Here is a 17,331-nt window from a genome sequence, read left to right on the forward strand (position 1 = left end):
CGTCGTTTTTGAGGTTTAAAAAAAAAAAAAAAACTTCATTAAAAATCTTTCAAATCAGATTCACAAAAGCTGCACATTTCAGGCTGCAACACATTTCTTTGGGCTTTATTGGTTAGATTTAGGGTATATATTGGCTATATACACTAAAGAGGGCTTACAAAGCCATTATACTTTGTGCTTATGTAGGGAATAGAAGGTCTTTTGGGATTCTGAAATCTCTCTGATCTGACTTTTAAAATAAAATTTTTCTGGACATAATTAATAACTAAGTGCCTGATTTGATGATACAGTATCATCACCATGTACTGTACACTGAGATGGTTTCACAGCGTCTGCCCACCCGGATGTTTTCATTTCTAGCCTTCCTTCTATTGTAAATGACCACAAATTAATGTGTGTTCCAGACCAATGCAGAGCAGCAGCTGAAGATCCAGGAGCTACAGGATAAGCTGACTAAGGTACCAGATGCACTAATCTTGGATCGCTAATGAGCAACAGACGGGATGTTCTCAGATTCATATCGAAATAAGAGTTGTTGTTTTTTTAATAGTGCATTTTGTGTCTTTTACCCGTTACGTATGTCATCAGTAATACTGTGAGGGATGTTGTCTCACCCTGCACAGGCGGTGAAGGCGAGCACAGAAGCCACAGAGCTTCTGCAGAACATCCGTCAGGCCAAAGAGCGGCTGGAGCGCGACCTGGAGCGGTTGCGTAGCAAAACGGATCCCAGCGACACGCTGCGCAGACGCCTGCGTGAGACTGAGGCATGATGCAGCACTGCTCACACTTACAGACTGTCACCATCACCGGCATTTACACATTCTGTTCACATTATTCATTATTCCTAGCTAATCCTGTCAACAACATGGAGGAATTTCATGATTTCTGATGAAGGCCATTTGAATTTAGTCAAAACACAAAATTTTAAGCTCAAACAAACCCCCCTTCCAAGGACACATGATCGTATTTCTGACTCTGCTGATGGCAGAAATATATCGTATATTCGGGCTCTTGTTTGTTGTTATTGGCTTCATTTCTCGTTAAAGATAAGATTCGCTTATTTTATTTTATTTTTAATCATTCAACCGCAAACAGGAAGTTTCTTCCGTTTCATAAATCTAAAGACAGAAGGAACCTTTACTTTACCGTGCTAAGCAGTATTTCCTTAATTAATGCTGTGCTAAATGATTTAGCTGGTTCTGTTCGAGTTTGACAAATGTGCACACGTTGCCATTTAGGTCTAATGGAGCGAAGTTAATATGACAGCAGTCAAAATTAGAAAGGATATTTACGCAAAAGCCTAAAGCTATTACAAAATCAATGAATAAATTGTGGAGGTAAACACAAACCTAATACACCCACAGTTCACTTTAGTAGGAACATCTGATTGTCTTTTCCCTCGTGCAATTATCGAGCTAGCCGGTCATGTGAACTGAATCTCTTGACCTGTATCTCCATGATCTGATCCATTTCACTGCTGACACATGACTGGCTGACTGTATAAATGCATGAATGTGTAGGAGTACAGGAGTTCATATTAAAGTGACCAGTTGGTGGATATTTTGTGTGTGTGTATATATAGCTGAAGTTAAAAAAAGAGGGAGAGCTTAAAATAATTATTCCTGTGTGTGTAGGAAGGCAGAAAGACTCTGGAGAACCAAGTGAAGAGGCTGGAGATGGTGGAGCGCAGAGAGAATAAACTGAAAGATGACATTCAGACCAAATCACAGCAGATCCAGCAGATGGCTGAGAAGATCTTAGTGAGCCTAATTTCCCCATTGTTCTCTCTCAGTTAAGAAAAAAAAATGATAAACTAATAAAATTTCTCTGTGTAGGAACTGGAAGATAACCTAAGGGAAACTCAGGCTACTGCCCAGCGGATGGAAGCCCACCTTGTCCAGAAGGAAAGACTGTATGAGGACAAAATCAAGGTAGCTTTGGAGTAGTTTCAGGACTGTTGCTGGTTTGTTTTCCATGTACAGTATGTGACACACGCCTTTATAAAATGATTGAAAACATTCCACCACAGTATTTCTATATAGCGTAAGATCATAGACATGCACTGCAACCCTAGAATGATTGTGATCATGTGTATGCATTTGTGTGTGTTGAGGTGCTGGAGGCTCAGATGAAGGCAGACTTGGCTGATAAGGACGTTCTTGAGGCCAAGCGAGCTCAGCATGAAGAGGAAGTGCGTGAGAAAGGCAAACTCCTCAGCGAGCAGAAAGCTGTAAGAAATTCCTCGCACCTCCTCCTGAATGCGTGAGCGTGTGTCCGTAGCCTCTTTTTTTTTAAATATTACTTTTCCATCGTTCCCTGAGACGCATACATTGCTGGAGTCTACTCAAAACAATAACAGGCCCAAACCTAGTTTTAGAAAAATAATTAAAACATAAGTAAGACTCCGGTTATATAGCATGACTCATCATTTAGCATTTTTATAAAACAGCACTCGTGTTTTATTCGCAGCCGTCCCTCAAAAAGTACTTCAGGATGGTCACGGCATCACGTCATCCTGACTTCCTCTACATTAACAGCACTCCTGTGGAGTATTACTTCTTACACATTAAGTGCTCCACCCACTGAAGGCTTAAACACTTCGACAGGTATTATTAATACCTGGATTTATAAAAACATTGTAAAGGAAAATTATCCATCCGCTATGTTTTTCCTGACTTAACTTTTATATCTGTAACAAATGAGAAGAGACACCTGCAAGACGCGTCGTCGACACATCGATACACTGCGTAATTAATATAATCAATAAAATATTCAATCAAATATCACAATCAGCAAACTGAGTGCTAGCACAGAGACAAGAAATGAAACCATGTACAGTAGACGCTGCATCCGACCCCAACCATATCATGTAATAACAATGATAACTCTTCTTTGCTTTATGATAACACCATTATACTCGTGCTTAGACAAATGGCGATAATATATCTCACCATTGCAATGCGTTTATTTTTGCCTTTGTGTTATGATCCTGCAAACATGCCCAGTTGTCTTTAATGATGCATGATGATGACATTTAGACCGACTAGTTTTCTTTCTAGGTTACAGACCCTTATAAATGACAGTGCTATTGCATTATCTTTATTGGGTGGATTTTTATTTTTCTGGGTTATATTAAATGTGTGGGTGTGTGTATCCTCTCTTAAGACCATCAATGCCATGGACAATAAGATGAAGAGTCTGGAACAGCGTATTGCTGAGCTCTCTGAGGCCAACAAACTGGCAGCCAACAGCAGCATCTACACGCAGAAAAACATGTAAGATACACAGATAGATAACACAAGGCCAAAATCGAATAAAATGAATCATGAATGTAACTGTGCCTTGCTGGGACGTTATATGTGTGTGCTGGTCAGGAAAGCGCAGGAGGAGATGATCTCGGAGCTGCGTCAGCAGAAGTTCTACCTGGAGTCGCAGGCAGGAAAGCTGGAGGCTCAGAATGCCAAGCTGGAAGAGCATCTGGAAAAGATGAGTCAGCAGGAGCAGAGCAAGAAGAGCCGGCTGATAGAGCTGGAGACCAGACTGCGTGAGGTCAGAGAGGGCATGTGCAGAACAAGGCATTCAGTTCCAGACATGATGTTAGATATTATGGCTATGAATATGCTGGTGTTAATATCATATCTGAGCTACTAATGGCTCCGTAGAGATTTCTTTCATTTGCATCTGCACTGGTGCAGCTTCCCTAATGCATATTAAAACATTTAATGGTTTCATGATACTAATAATGGCTATTAAAAATTAGCAGGAGAACTGAACATACACTTTAAAACGTGTCGAATTTTTGCCATTAATAAAAGAATTCCGACATGGAGCTGTTACCGATCCTGAGGCCTGTGTCCGATCTCAAGCATGTTTCGGTTGCTAGAGCTAGTTCTCAGTCAGTGCACTTTGTTTGTTTTGATGAAATTACTGTTGATTTCAAACCTAGATCCAACGTTGTCTTTGTCTTGATCATGGCACCATCGATCACCTTGAAAACTCAGCTAGAAAAATGAGGCTATTTAGGATTGCTGCTATTAAAATAAGTCATATGTGGACTGAATAGCTTAAGAACCAGTCATAAAGTAAAGCCAGAGCAATAGTATGAGCATATTTCTCATCCTGTATTTAGATTTGTAATTAAAATTCTGCATTTTTTTTTGTACACCATATGTTGTGGAACACCTACACCTGAATACCTCATGGTTCAACAGTCAAACAGGTGGGATCGTGGGCTGCTTATCAAAAGCACCAGCACCCTGTCAGAAACAGATAAATATAGTGACATAGTGGAGAGAGTGTGTGAGGGAGAGGAGTGAGTGAATGAAAGTCATTCAGGTCATGCAACTATTATTGTTATAATCTAATCGTCCGTGGGGCGTCATCGGTTTCTCTGAACTCTTCTGGGTTCTCTCTTGCAGTTAAATCTATAAAATTCACACCTACTGTATGATATCATGAAACTTGCTAACTTTATACAACAATAACAAGAGAGGGTAGACATACACAGGGAATAAGAATGGATGGTTTAGTCTTCGAAAGCTGGGCAGGATGCGTAGGAAGAGAAGATGGTATAATATAACAGCAGAATAATGACTGGCTGAGTCACGAAAGGTTGGATAATGGTGTGAGTCAGGACTCAAATAGCCTTTTGGAAATGTAGCTGAATCGACAGAGCCTCTGTAGGTGATAAAGTTAATTGAATTAATTGGTTGTGTGTTGTGAATAGATGGGTCTGGAGCATGAGGAGCAGAAGCTGGAGCTAAAACGGCAGGTGACGGAACTGACGCTGTCACTGCAGGAGAGAGAGTCACAGATCAGCAGTCTGCAGGCGGCACGTCATGCTCTGGAAAGCCAACTACAGCAGGCCAAGTCCGAGCTGGAGGAGACCACGGCCGAGGCTGAGGAGGAGATAACTGCTCTTAGAGTGAGACACACACACACACACACCACACATACATTTGTACATAGTGAAGGAAATCCTCACCCTTTTAGTGTCCCACTCAGCATCCTTTACAGATAATCAAAGAGTTCTGCCGGATTTTTTTGGCGCGTCACGACAAGGTCTGATTCACTATGCAGTATACCAGAACTCTGTTTATGCAAATGAGATCATCTGCCGAACTACATTAAGCCAGTCAAGCAAAGATGCTTTAAATGACTGACAAAAAATTCAAGCATAGACTTCTAAACAGCATATATACAACAAACATAACATACAACAAAGCTCACAAGTGTTAATAATTTCATATAATAGCTGAACACTACTAGGAAATTTAAATTCCATCAAGCTGATTAAGCTGCTTGCAATTACTAGGTAAGAAGATTGCTAGTATAATTGTCCAAGCAAGCCAGCCAGGCAGGCACATCTCTTTTGTACACTTTTCTGTATACAAGCTTCAGAATCTCTACAATCCTTTGTGCTGGTTTCTAAAAAGCAAACCAACTTGAGTGTCCCCTTGTCTTGTGAAAGTAGGTAGTTCTTATCTAGAAGCCTACTATGGATCTGGCTCAGAGGAATAAAGCTTTTTCCTTTGTCTTTATTAAGATCCTTTAATAATAATTACAATACTGCAAACAATAGATTTATATAAATATTATATATATATATATATATATATATATATATATATATATATATATATATATATATATATATATATATATATATTAGTTTGTTTGTTTGTTTGTTTACTAATTCTCTTTGTCCAGGCTCACAGAGATGAAATTCAGCGCAAGTTTGATGCCCTGAGGGACAGCTGCTCGGTATGTAGCTCCTCCTTAATGATTCATAGTAAAAGTCTTACTTATTATATAATATGATCGTTGTATCATACACTATATACATTTTTATCAAAACACATGAACAGTGACACTAATCTTGGAAAGTGTGGGTGTTTATCTGTTTAAACGGAACACAATGTGAATGGTGTTGTCATTACAGGTGATCACAGACTTGGAGGAGCAGCTTACCCAGCTGACCCAGGAGAATGCCGAGCTGAACCGGCAGAACTTCTATCTGTCCAAACAGTTGGATGAGGTGACAGATGAGGGCGAGGAAAGACTACAGCTCAGCCAGGACGTGGAGCGTCTACGCAGAGAGGTGGCTGACCGAGAGATGCATCTGAACAATCAGAAACAGGTAGGTCACACACAACCCCACACACACTTCAGTAAGCAGAAGTAGAGGTCTTTTCTCTGCAGTCCACAACCTAATGTTATGCCTACAATTGTTAAAAGAACATTGAGACCCTGAAGACGACGTGTAGCATGCTTGAAGAACAAGTGGTTGAGCTGGAGACGCTAAATGATGAGCTTCTTGAGAAGGAGAGACAGTGGGAGAACTGGCGTTCAGCCCTGGAGGACGAGAAGGAGCAAGCGGAGCGTCGCACGCGTGACCTTCAACGCCTCCTCGACAACGAGAAACAGAATCGACTGCGTGCCGATCAGCGCAGCAGCGAATCCCGCCAGGCTGTGGAGCTGGCAGTGCGTGAGCACAAGGCCGAAATCCTCGCCCTCCAACAGGCGCTTAAGGAACAAAGGCTCAAAGCTGAAAGTCTGTCCGATACAGTGAGTATCTCTCTCTTTCTTGCACACACACACACACACACATACACACACACACACACACACACACGGTCCCGTGTTTCATAAGACTCATTACTGACTCAGTGAATCTCATCACTCAAACTCTTTAATTCTCATTTTCACTTTTGTTCTCTGTATATTTGGAACATTCTTTATTAGTATTAAAAATGGAGTTTTTGCTCCTGTGTCACTGTAACCCAACTTATTTTTAAACTTATGATGGAGTGCTTGAATCAAATAAAAATTTAAAACCGCATTCAGTAACTTTCCATAATTCAGGTTATATGTTTTACTTACTGTTTTTGGACGTTTTGTGGCATCAATACTCTGTTACACCTGTATAGTAGTTGTTAATACATAATACATAATCTTCCGTGTCTCAGTGGATAAATTATACATATTTGTATTTGTTTGTGACCTGCAGTTGAATGACCTGGAGAAGAAGCATGCCATGTTGGAGATGAATGCTCGCAGCCTCCAGCAGAAACTAGAGACTGAGAGAGAGCTGAAGCAGAGGCTGATGGAGGAGGTTGGTTTATAAAGCAGCACTAATTCACCCATGTGCTGACTCAGCTATCTGTATTGTCTACCTAACGCCATCCAGATCCAGACCTATGTAATGTAGATAAGATGCTTGTCACCTATCTATACACCATACTAATTAATTACGTTATAAGTACACTTTGCTCTAATGTACTCGAGTTGATTTAAAGTTTGATTCCCGAATGTTGCATGTAATAAAGGCCTACGTGACTTTATAAGGGCTGCAACTGTAAGTCAGTACTTGTACCTTAACATACTGTAGCCACACAATAAACTGTGCCCATGAAAGGATCGTCTTGGTCGGTAGTGTTGTTAAGGTATAGTCTGTCAATATCGGGGGTCGATATCACTTATTCTTCCCTTGTTGAACATCAGACAGGAAAAATGACACATTTTTAACTGTGTATTTCACAAGACATTTGTAGTTAAAGTTCAGTAGTTGATTAGCTCAGTTTAAACAGCTCGTTGTCCATGTTTCAACATCTCAGCAAGGAAAACTGCAGCAGCAGATGGACCTCCAGAAGACCCACATCTTCAGACTGACTCAGGGCCTGCAGGAAGCGCTGGACCAAACTGACCTGCTCAAGACTGAGCGAACAGACCTTGAGTACCAGCTAGAAAATATACAGGTCTACACACACACACACACACACACACACACACACACACACACACTCTTGTTTCACCATTTACCAACTCTTTTTCTACTAACTATGCTGAACAGCTAATCAAAAGCACTTTGAGATGTGGGAATCATTGACGACTCCTCAGGGATGAATGCGGTATATTGATTCAGATAGAATGAGATAGACTAAGAGGTAGTGAAGCAGAAGCACTGACTAGATCCTGACTCCCTGAATCTGTCTTAGTCCATGCTGTAATTATACTCTCCTACACACACTCAGCTCACTGGATTAATGATCTGTTGTTCTTGCAGCCCTCTGCAGATGTCTCACAAATGCATCACATTCGCACACGTGCTCACAACAACAGCGGGACTGTGAGTGCATTTACTGTATTCTGACAGTACAGATGGTTTTTGAGCCCAGGGAGACATTTAACATAAGCGGCACAATGACTGATCGCCACTGTTAAAAACGTCCGAACCCATCTCAAGACGCCGTGTAGTGTTTTATATCTAAACATAGGCCAGTGATTCAGCAATGAATTAAATATATAGCGAGGAGTTTATAGACATTCACTTTAAAAAGCATCCTGACCAATTAGGCAGAAGTTTGAAACACTAGACTGAAAACAGTTAGACAGAAGGTATGAGGAGAGCAGGTGAAATGTATGTGCTCAGGAGTAAGACCAGCACTGTGTACAGTTTATGCCTAATCTATTAATTGTCAGTCTAATCAGAACTGCTGCAGACATAGCAATTCCTTATATCTGTACATGTGTCAATGTAAGAAGCTAATGCACTGCCTTGTACTACTGGTGTGTACTGCTTATGTCTTTATCAACCAGGAAAGTAGGATTAGTCTTTGAGTCATTTCTTTTCTGGTTTCTTCTTCTCCTCTTTAGGCTGTATATTCTCATGAGAAGGTGAAGATGGAAGGCACAATCACTCAGCAGACAAAACTCATTGACTTCCTTCAGGCCAAGATGGACCAGCCCATCAAGAAAAAGAAGGTTTGAGGGATTTAAAAAAAAAAAATCAAGACTTATTACTAAGTTTGATTAATCTTCCATTCAAATGAAATGTCCCTAAGATGTAACCTTAGTGCGATTTGTTCTTGGCTTGCTTTCATGCTGCAGTCATTTAGATGTTTATGTCATGCATGACTTTTCCTTATGTCATATGAGCATGAGGCCATGGTCTCTCTATGTCTTAATCGTCTAGGGTATTTTTGGACGTCGACGTGAGGACATGGTTGCCGCCGGTAACGGGGCAGCAAGCATGGTGCCGGGGCAGTCAGCAGGGCCTGTGCAGTACAGCGACATGAAGGCGGCACTGGAGAAGGAGCGAGCGCGGTGCACTGAGCTGGAGGAAGCCCTACAAAAGATGAGGATAGAGCTACGCTCACTGCGAGAGGAGGGTAAAGAGCAAACGCCTACCGGCCGTGTTTAACAATGTCCACCTTATTAAATACAATGAAATATTTTTCTCACTTTATAACAAACAGGAAAAGATGTAAACTATGTACCAAAGGGCCTTGAGAATACATAGAATGCACTGCATTGTTTGGACCGTAGGCTTTACTGTATTCAGTGTGGATAATAAATTAGCTGACGTTGTTTTTGAAGCGTAATGAACAAACAGTTTTTCATAAAATAGGAGTATGAAATCAGTTATGTCGTCTAATGGAGTTTTATGTATCCTGCTTCTCAAAAATCTCACTTTATTGTGTTTACTCTCTTTTTTTTTCATGACTCATTGTTTTTTTTTGTGTGTGTGTGTGTGTGTGTGTCCATGTTTGTTTTCTCAGTAGGACAGATGTAGCACTTTAATCAGCTTTCATTCTTCTATCCCGTGTTTGCTGTTACACTTACAGTAAATTTGATTTTCTAGGTGACTAAATCAGCAGAAAAAGAAAACATCCACTTTCTAATTTCAGATTTTTTTTTTCCCATTCTGCATTTTTCAATGTCGCTGATATTTAGTTTAATACTCCATTTCTTAGGCAATATGGGATCCATGTAAACATCTGCCAATTTAAACTCTTGTTTTCTTCCCACACACCTGTTTCCCATTTGCTATACTGTATGTGTGTTGTGGTTTAGGACCTACTCTGTCTACTGCTTTTTCCAGTTACAAGGATGGATGTGAGATATTGCTTTTAGGACACATTTATTTTTAATATTAAAAAAATTAAATTTATACTTATTTATTTATTCAGAATTTTTTTTCAGAAACTGAAATTTTGAAGAGTAATCTGAGAGGGAAATTAGACACGATAGGCAGCATGCCAAACGTCTTGGAATATATTTTTCCATGGAACGGTATCTTTTATCATTTGTGTCTGCTGGATTCGCCTACAAATTTATTTTTATTCCGATGCCTCTCTGTTTGTTAAGAAATTGACTGATCATGTTTGGACTCTTTCCAGCGGCTCACTTCAAGTCCCAGGAGCATGTGGCCCCCTCCACACCGGCCTCGGCCCGTCACCAGCTCCTTATGTCGGCCATCGTTAAGTCTCCTGAACGGCAGCCAAATCCCAGCAGTCTGCTGAACCCAGCCAGCTCGACTCGACGCAAGGAGACCTCCACCCCTGAGGGTGAGCCACTGCACATGATCTGGGACAGGAAGTTTTAATTAAGAGACCTTCCTTCTTAATTATTTTGTGTATTACTTTTTTGGATGCAAAATTTCTGATTTTGTTAGCAAGATGAGATTCTGTTAGTCTGTAGCTCAAGCTGAATTTATTTTGGTATTATTATTGAACTTATCTTATTAGATAAAAAGGTTTTTTTTTTCATGATTGAGATTCAAAGCTCTCAACACTCGTCTCTGTCTCTTACTTTGCCTTCCTCCCTCTCTGGCTTTGTGGGGAAGGTAGTTCGTCTTTTCACCTGCTGTCTTCCCTTCTTTTTGTGTGTCCTTTTGATGCCTGAGACCTTTTTGTCTTCTCTTATCCCTTCTGCTCTTTTCAGAGAAGAGGAGGGTTACATTCGAAAGTAAGTCTCTCGCTCGCATTACCTCCTCTCTCCCGCTGTTTCTCTCGTCTCCCCCTCTCTCTGAAGGCTGTTCCTTGTCAACTCATCTATCTACTCGATGAGACACAGTTTGTGGGGTGGATTTATGAAGCTATGCACTTCCTCTAGTATAATGTTGTAACTCTCTCTCTGTCTAGCAATGTTACTCTTATATGGTATATAAACAGCTAATATTTTAGTCCCTATGTCTTGGGTATTTATATGATGCTATATTGACTATATTAACTTATTAAAAAGAATTCCTTTCCTTTTAGAAGTTGCCAACACAAAAATTATAAATGAATGTAAATATTGTCTGATATTACATTTGATATTTATAGCAATTTGTAGATTTACATTCGCATTCAGGCTAACGGCTTGTCACAGTTTGACCAGTGACGTAGACAGGAATGAAGGACGAAAATCACCTCTGTTTAATCAATACAGTCCGATTTTTTTTTAATGTAGCTCTCCAGTCAACCAAACTTGCCATAGTAGTAACATCAATAGGTCGGCAATAGGTGCGAGGAAAAAAAGCATACGAATTAGGGCTGCACGATTTAGGGAAAATGTCATATTGCGATTATTGAGGTCAATATTGCGATTGCGATATAATAAACAAATGGTATCATGAGTCAACTTGCTTGGTTCTCAAGGAAAATGCACACACAGATTACTGATAATGCTGAAATTTGTATTTCTAAACTCAAACTAGCAACAACAACAACAAACAAATGCAAAACGTTTTCAAATTAAAATATAAAATAACACATTAATGCTGATTAATGAAAAGCCTAAGATCAAAACTGTAGGTGTACAGTGTATATATATTGATACAGCTTTTAATCGTAATGTAAAGACCGGTCATCGGGAAATAAGCTGTCATGTACAATAAAAGAGCCTGCGCAGCGACAGGAAATATAATTTTAACACAAAAAGCCGCTTAGACGGTGGACTTGCGCTCAGGATTTATTTGTTTGTTTGTTTGTTTGTTTATTCATTGAGCGGCGTGTGGACGAATTTTTTCTACGCACACACTATTTTATTTCTTGATAACAGACTGCTGCTAACTATAACACACCGTTGCCATGAAAAACAGAGCGTTGCCATGGACACACAGGATTCTAATCGTAGAGACGGAGCGCACTATTTTCTTTAGCGGAAGCACTCGTTCTGAATATTTTAAAGGCGTAACAGCTGATGAAAAAGCAGAGACAATTGTAGACGAAAATGAAGAGAGAAATTATCTTTGTTTTTATTTGATACAAAACATTTTCGTCTCGTCTTTTTTCGTCAACAACAATGCATGTTAATTTAGTCTTAGTCAGCGTTTTGGACAGTGGTGTAGTCTTGTCTTAGTCATGAAAAAAAAAGGTTGTTGACGAACGTATTTCGAAATTAACACTACATATAACAGAGGTAGCATTTTTTCTGGCCACCAGTTCAGTGTCCGTCTGCTCGGAATCCATCTTCACCCGTTCCGCGCTGCAAAAAGTCACGACATGACCATACGCGCCACATGTGCCACTGCCTAAACTGAAACTCACTGGTCTTTTTTTAATTAGCGGATAGCGGTGTAGTGTGTGAAATAGGCAAACAGCTGTCAGAGAGAATGGGTTTTCATGTCCTCACATGCAATTATTTATTATTTATTATTTCATAAATTCGCAGCATTTTGCGTCATATAATCGCACAGGCTTGATATCGAGATTGCGATATGATTAATCGTGCAGCACAAATACGAAAACAGTTTATCCTGTAAAATCTAAATATCTACTACAGCTAACTGACTAAGTAGCTTTAAAACAAAGGAAAATGTGTGATCTCGAGGACTGCGGTGATTAAATGTGGACAAATCGTGATGAAAATGTTGCTGAACTTTTATAGACATTATTAAGACACTGCATAACACATCATACTAAAATTGTGTTCAATATATACGAATCAATAATAATATTAGCATTAACTTTGTAGAACTGCACAAAGAGGTGAAAGAGTTTGCGGTTGTCTGTGCATAGTGGAGTAAGCCTCTCTTTTTCCTCTTTTCCTCTCTGGCCCAAGCATTGCACCATCCTTTGAGTCTCTCACCAAGTGCACCTCTTCATGCTTATTCTCTCAGTTTCTCTCCGCATCGAAGCTCTCGATTGTCTTTGATCTAATAATCGAGAATGGACTCTGTCATTTCCATGAAGCATGCAGTGCCCTGCCACTGGCTTCAGAACGAGATCGCACCTCCCTTTTATGGCTTGTTTTTAACGTCGTGTTTAGGACTTCGATCCTTCCTGATCTCCCTTCCTCCTCTTTTTACTATTTTTTTTTCTTTCACTCACTAACATTCTGTTTCTTCTTCTTTTTTGTTCCTGAGTGCACGGATCTCTGCATGTGAATAGCTTGGTAGAAAACAAACCTACTTTTTTTCCCTCTCCCTATTTCCTATGTACGCACTGGTTTTATGCATACTCACCGTCCACTTTATTAAGAACTGCACATTCATGCAGTTATCTATTCAGTCAATCACGTGGCACCAATGCAGTGTGTACATGCAGGCAGACGCAGCTGCAGTCACTTACTATTCAACAGCACAAGACCACACCAGGTTCCTATGTGGGCATAGTGTCACTGAGGCAAGACAGCTGAAAATTAGAAAAAGGCTAGGCAATGTTTTTCTGATCTTCACCTGTGCTGGTTTATGCTTTGAGTCTTGTTCTTGAATCACAGGAATGGAACCCCATGTGATCTTTTGCTGTTGTAGCTCATGTCGCTTTTAAATGTGGCTCATTTAGAGTTCATACTATACTTTGGTTCATGTCTAGTAGTATATGTGTATACCAGTGAAGTTTTTATAACAAACATTATATTTAAACTTTTTACAATTGATCACGACTTGAAATAATAAGAAATATCCGAATACATGTATACGATAAATACATTGACATTAGTGTCGTTGTATTTCCCCTAAGGGAAACTAGGCTATTTTTAAAAATAGCAACAATTAACTTTATACCGAATGTTCAGAGTTTGTGCTTTATGGATGGCAGCCAATGATCTCTCTATAAGAAGAATGTCTCTGAAATAATTATACCATTCTTTTATTGAGGGAGGTCCAGGTAAAAACCAAGATTGCATTATATATTTTTTTATTAGATACTTTTTTTTTTTTGCTCATCATGGTTATTTGAGTTGCCATAGATATCCTGACAGCTAAATCTGGTCTGTCCATTCTCCTCCCTTTTTATTTTCTCCACAATATACAGCAGCATGCCAGAAAAGATCATCAGTTTTTGAAATACTCAAACCAGCTTGTCCGGCACTGACGATCATGTCACGGTCAAATCCACTGAGCTCATCTAGCCTGATGTTTGCTGTGAACACTGCATGCACGGGTTTATACATTGCACTGCTGCTACATGAACGAACAGGAGTGTATCTTGCTAGTAAATTGACTGGTGAATGTATTGTTTGCACTTCTAGAAAGGTAACGTGGGGTGATGGTGGACGTTCAAAAAGCATCTCTTAATGCATAGGGCAAGATTGCATTTGCAGAATATCACTTTTATTCATAGGTGTCAGTTAAATGGCCAGATTATGGCATAATTGTAAGTCTACATGGTTGCTCTGTGCTTTGAGAATAAACACTTGAATTAAAGCAGGTTGGATTATTAAATCTGCATGAATTTAGATTATTTGAGTTGAGCGTCAGAGTGGCATGGCTCTGTATCCCATGTCACATGATCCAGCTAGCAGCAGTCATTCCATCATTAGTCAGACTTTCCCCTTTTTTGTATTTTCACCCAATACAGCATGGATTCTACTCTAACTCCAAAACACACACACACTCACATACATTCCTTGTCTTACACACACACTGTCTTTCTCTTTAGAGTATGGGCGGCGTGTGAAGGAGAGGATGCACCATAACATTCCTCACCGCTTTACAGTAGGACTCAACATGAGAGCTGCCAAATGTGCAGTCTGTCTAGACACCGTGCACTTTGGCAGACAGGCTGCAACCTGCTTGGGTAAACTTTTACATATGTACTTCCTTTATTAAAATATATTTTGAACAGACTGTAATAGTTTGGTGTGGTTTTTTTTGTTGTTGTTTTTTGTTTTTTCTTCATTCTGTCAGATAAATGTCTAATTTTGCCAATTAATATGAAGATATTTGTTTAGTTTTAGGATTTCATATTATGTCCTTAATGCTGATTGGTCAGAAGTTGTTAAATGGAATAACTATGGCTCCTCTTTATGTTCCTGTCATTGAAAACTTTTTCAAGTGCTATCTCTTACACAGTACATTGTATATGATCTTTACATTTCTCTCTCTCTCTCTCTCTCTCTCTCTCTCTCTCTCTCTCTCTCTCTCTCTCTCTCTCTCTCAGAATGTCATACCCTGTGCCACCCCAAATGCTCGCCCTGTCTTCCTGCTACATGTGGTCTCCCTCCAGAGTACGCCACCCACTTCTCCGAGGCTCTGTGCAGAGACAAGGCCAACTCTCCAGCCCTGCAGGTCAAAGAAGCTTCCGGACATGTTCGCCTTGAAGGCTGGATGAAGCAGCCGAGGTAGGAATAGATAAAGCAGCGACTAATTTCAGGGGATAAAACGGTGCTTTTATCTATCCGTGTCGTTCGTTTGTGAGTTAGATATTCTCACTGAAGTTCTATTAAACTTCAATGACGATCACACGCTGCTGTAAATGGGATATAAATTAATATTCACTGTGAACACATCGCAGGAACGGGAAGCGCGGTCAGCAAGGCTGGGAGAGCAAGTATGTCGTTCTGGACGGAACTAAAGTCTCCATCTATGAGTCAGAACCCAGAGAAGGTATTTAACACTTCACTCTGTGTGTGTGTGTGTGTGTGTGTGTGTGTGTGTGTGTGTGTGTGTGTGTGTGTGTGTGTGTGTGTGTGTGTGTACAGAGTATACATGAATGCTAATGAAATACAGACACTAAAACTGAGTATTATCAGGTGTCCTTCAACCCCCTAGTGCCGAGCGCACGAGAGTGATTTATTTTACAGTTTAAGCACTGTTTAGGAACAAGATTAGAGATTGCTTTGCAAAGTAATTAAAGTATTAGAATGCAAAGATGACAGAGAGGAAACAAGTAGATATGATGGACTAGAAAAGAGATGATTAAACGCAGTCGAACAAACAGACGAGAAGACAATAAAAGTTGAATAAATCATTCGGAATGTTAGACCTCATTTGTCATAGCAGGCTGTGAAACCTTATCTGCACATTAATACACATGCAGCAATGGTGCAGTCTTTCTGCCTGCAGCCTGTCAACAACAACAACAACAAAAACAAATCTAGGCTTTGAATGATGTGTTTTATTCACTACGCAACATATTTAGGACATGTAATAATACATTTCACAAGGAAATCATCATACAGTAAATATTGATCCAGGGAAGCTCGAGTGTCAGTGGACCAGTCAGAGGTGAAGTATTTTTCACGAGACTGTGATAGAACAACTGTTTATATCTTCTGTGGTAACAGGAGCTAACTTGTTTCATGGACATTTCACAACAATAAATGTAACTACATTACGATTGATTAAAAGGTGTTGTTCTCGAATCACCGTTATAAATCCGTTTAGTATGTAAGAGGAACAAAACCCTTTGGGCATCAATCTCATTTTTTAGTCCTTACTTAAAAGTCAACCTGATTAGCCTTTGAGCTGATTAGCCATTTTTCCAGCTGTGCTCATTAGGTAAGATTTCCTTCAGCGACCTTTCGTGCGATTGCCATTTTCAGTTCCTCACTGCATAAGCTGTGAACATTGAGTTTAAAACAAAGTGACCGTGACTTTCGATTAATATACATAATATATCATTCTAGATATCACATATTGTTGAAGTTGTAGCTGTGTGTGTGTTTTTCAGATTCAGTGAAGCCACAGGAGGAGTTTGAGTTGTGTTTACCTGATGGTGAGGTGACGGTCCATGGAGCTGTTGGAGCCTCTGAGCTCATCAACACTGCCAAGTCAGGTTAGCGTCTGAGCGCATATCTGTTAACAGTGAGACACAGTAAACTCACTCGATGTCATTTTACACCAGATTGTGTTTTATTTGCCATGAAAGTACTGAGTAACACGTGTGTGATTTGGTAACCATAGCAACACTGTTAGCAGGGTTCTGCCAAGTACTCAATATTACCTGAAAGCTAGCATGTAAAGCTAGCACTTTACCCTGGTGCAGAAGAGCAGGTCTATAACCAGACTAGACTTTGACTGTGACAACATACATTATAGCAGTAACGCATTCACTCGGTCACAAAATGAATGAAAAACTTGTGTCCAGATATACCATACGTGCTGAAGCTCGAGTCTCATCCACATACAACATGTTGGCCTGGTCAGTCGCTCTACTTCATGGCTCCCAGTTTCCCTGATAAACAACGCTGGGTGGCTGTTCTGGAATCAGTGGTGGCTGGCAGCAGGAGCTCCCGTGAAAAATCAGAGTCTGATGTGGTGCGTAGACTTGTATTCTTTTCATGGTGCCATTACATTTAAAAAGTATGTCTGGAATTGTATGCCCATGTATCGCACTATAT

General features: G+C 40.0%; 1 protein-coding gene across 6 annotated transcripts in view; it reads left to right on the plus strand.

Moving 5' to 3' along the window:
* Window positions 1-17,331, plus strand: part of cita (citron rho-interacting serine/threonine kinase a) — a 71,158-nt gene that overhangs the window by 43,396 nt on the left and 10,431 nt on the right. For 3 of the 6 annotated variants that reach the window (XM_027137824.2, XM_047809601.1, XM_027137827.2), the window contains exons 16-37: window positions 405-458; window positions 624-764; window positions 1,635-1,760; window positions 1,836-1,931; window positions 2,114-2,230; window positions 3,166-3,275; window positions 3,375-3,549; window positions 4,727-4,924; window positions 5,710-5,763; window positions 5,942-6,139; window positions 6,238-6,567; window positions 7,010-7,114; window positions 7,617-7,757; window positions 8,656-8,763; window positions 8,975-9,170; window positions 10,182-10,349; window positions 10,726-10,749; window positions 14,649-14,786; window positions 15,150-15,330; window positions 15,504-15,595; window positions 16,662-16,766; window positions 17,079-17,248. In XM_027137824.2, the coding sequence (XP_026993625.1) occupies window positions 405-458; window positions 624-764; window positions 1,635-1,760; window positions 1,836-1,931; window positions 2,114-2,230; window positions 3,166-3,275; window positions 3,375-3,549; window positions 4,727-4,924; window positions 5,710-5,763; window positions 5,942-6,139; window positions 6,238-6,567; window positions 7,010-7,114; window positions 7,617-7,757; window positions 8,656-8,763; window positions 8,975-9,170; window positions 10,182-10,349; window positions 10,726-10,749; window positions 14,649-14,786; window positions 15,150-15,330; window positions 15,504-15,595; window positions 16,662-16,766; window positions 17,079-17,248 (3,027 nt within the window). The remainder of the gene's footprint in view (window positions 1-404; window positions 459-623; window positions 765-1,634; window positions 1,761-1,835; window positions 1,932-2,113; window positions 2,231-3,165; window positions 3,276-3,374; window positions 3,550-4,726; window positions 4,925-5,709; window positions 5,764-5,941; window positions 6,140-6,237; window positions 6,568-7,009; window positions 7,115-7,616; window positions 7,758-8,655; window positions 8,764-8,974; window positions 9,171-10,181; window positions 10,350-10,725; window positions 10,750-14,648; window positions 14,787-15,149; window positions 15,331-15,503; window positions 15,596-16,661; window positions 16,767-17,078; window positions 17,249-17,331) is intronic. The other 3 variants (XM_027137826.2, XM_027137829.2, XM_027137830.2) reach the window with 1 other exon arrangement.

This window comes from Tachysurus fulvidraco, chromosome 26 (assembly GCF_022655615.1).
Source record: "Tachysurus fulvidraco isolate hzauxx_2018 chromosome 26, HZAU_PFXX_2.0, whole genome shotgun sequence".
Classification (NCBI taxonomy): domain Eukaryota; kingdom Metazoa; phylum Chordata; class Actinopteri; order Siluriformes; family Bagridae; genus Tachysurus; species Tachysurus fulvidraco.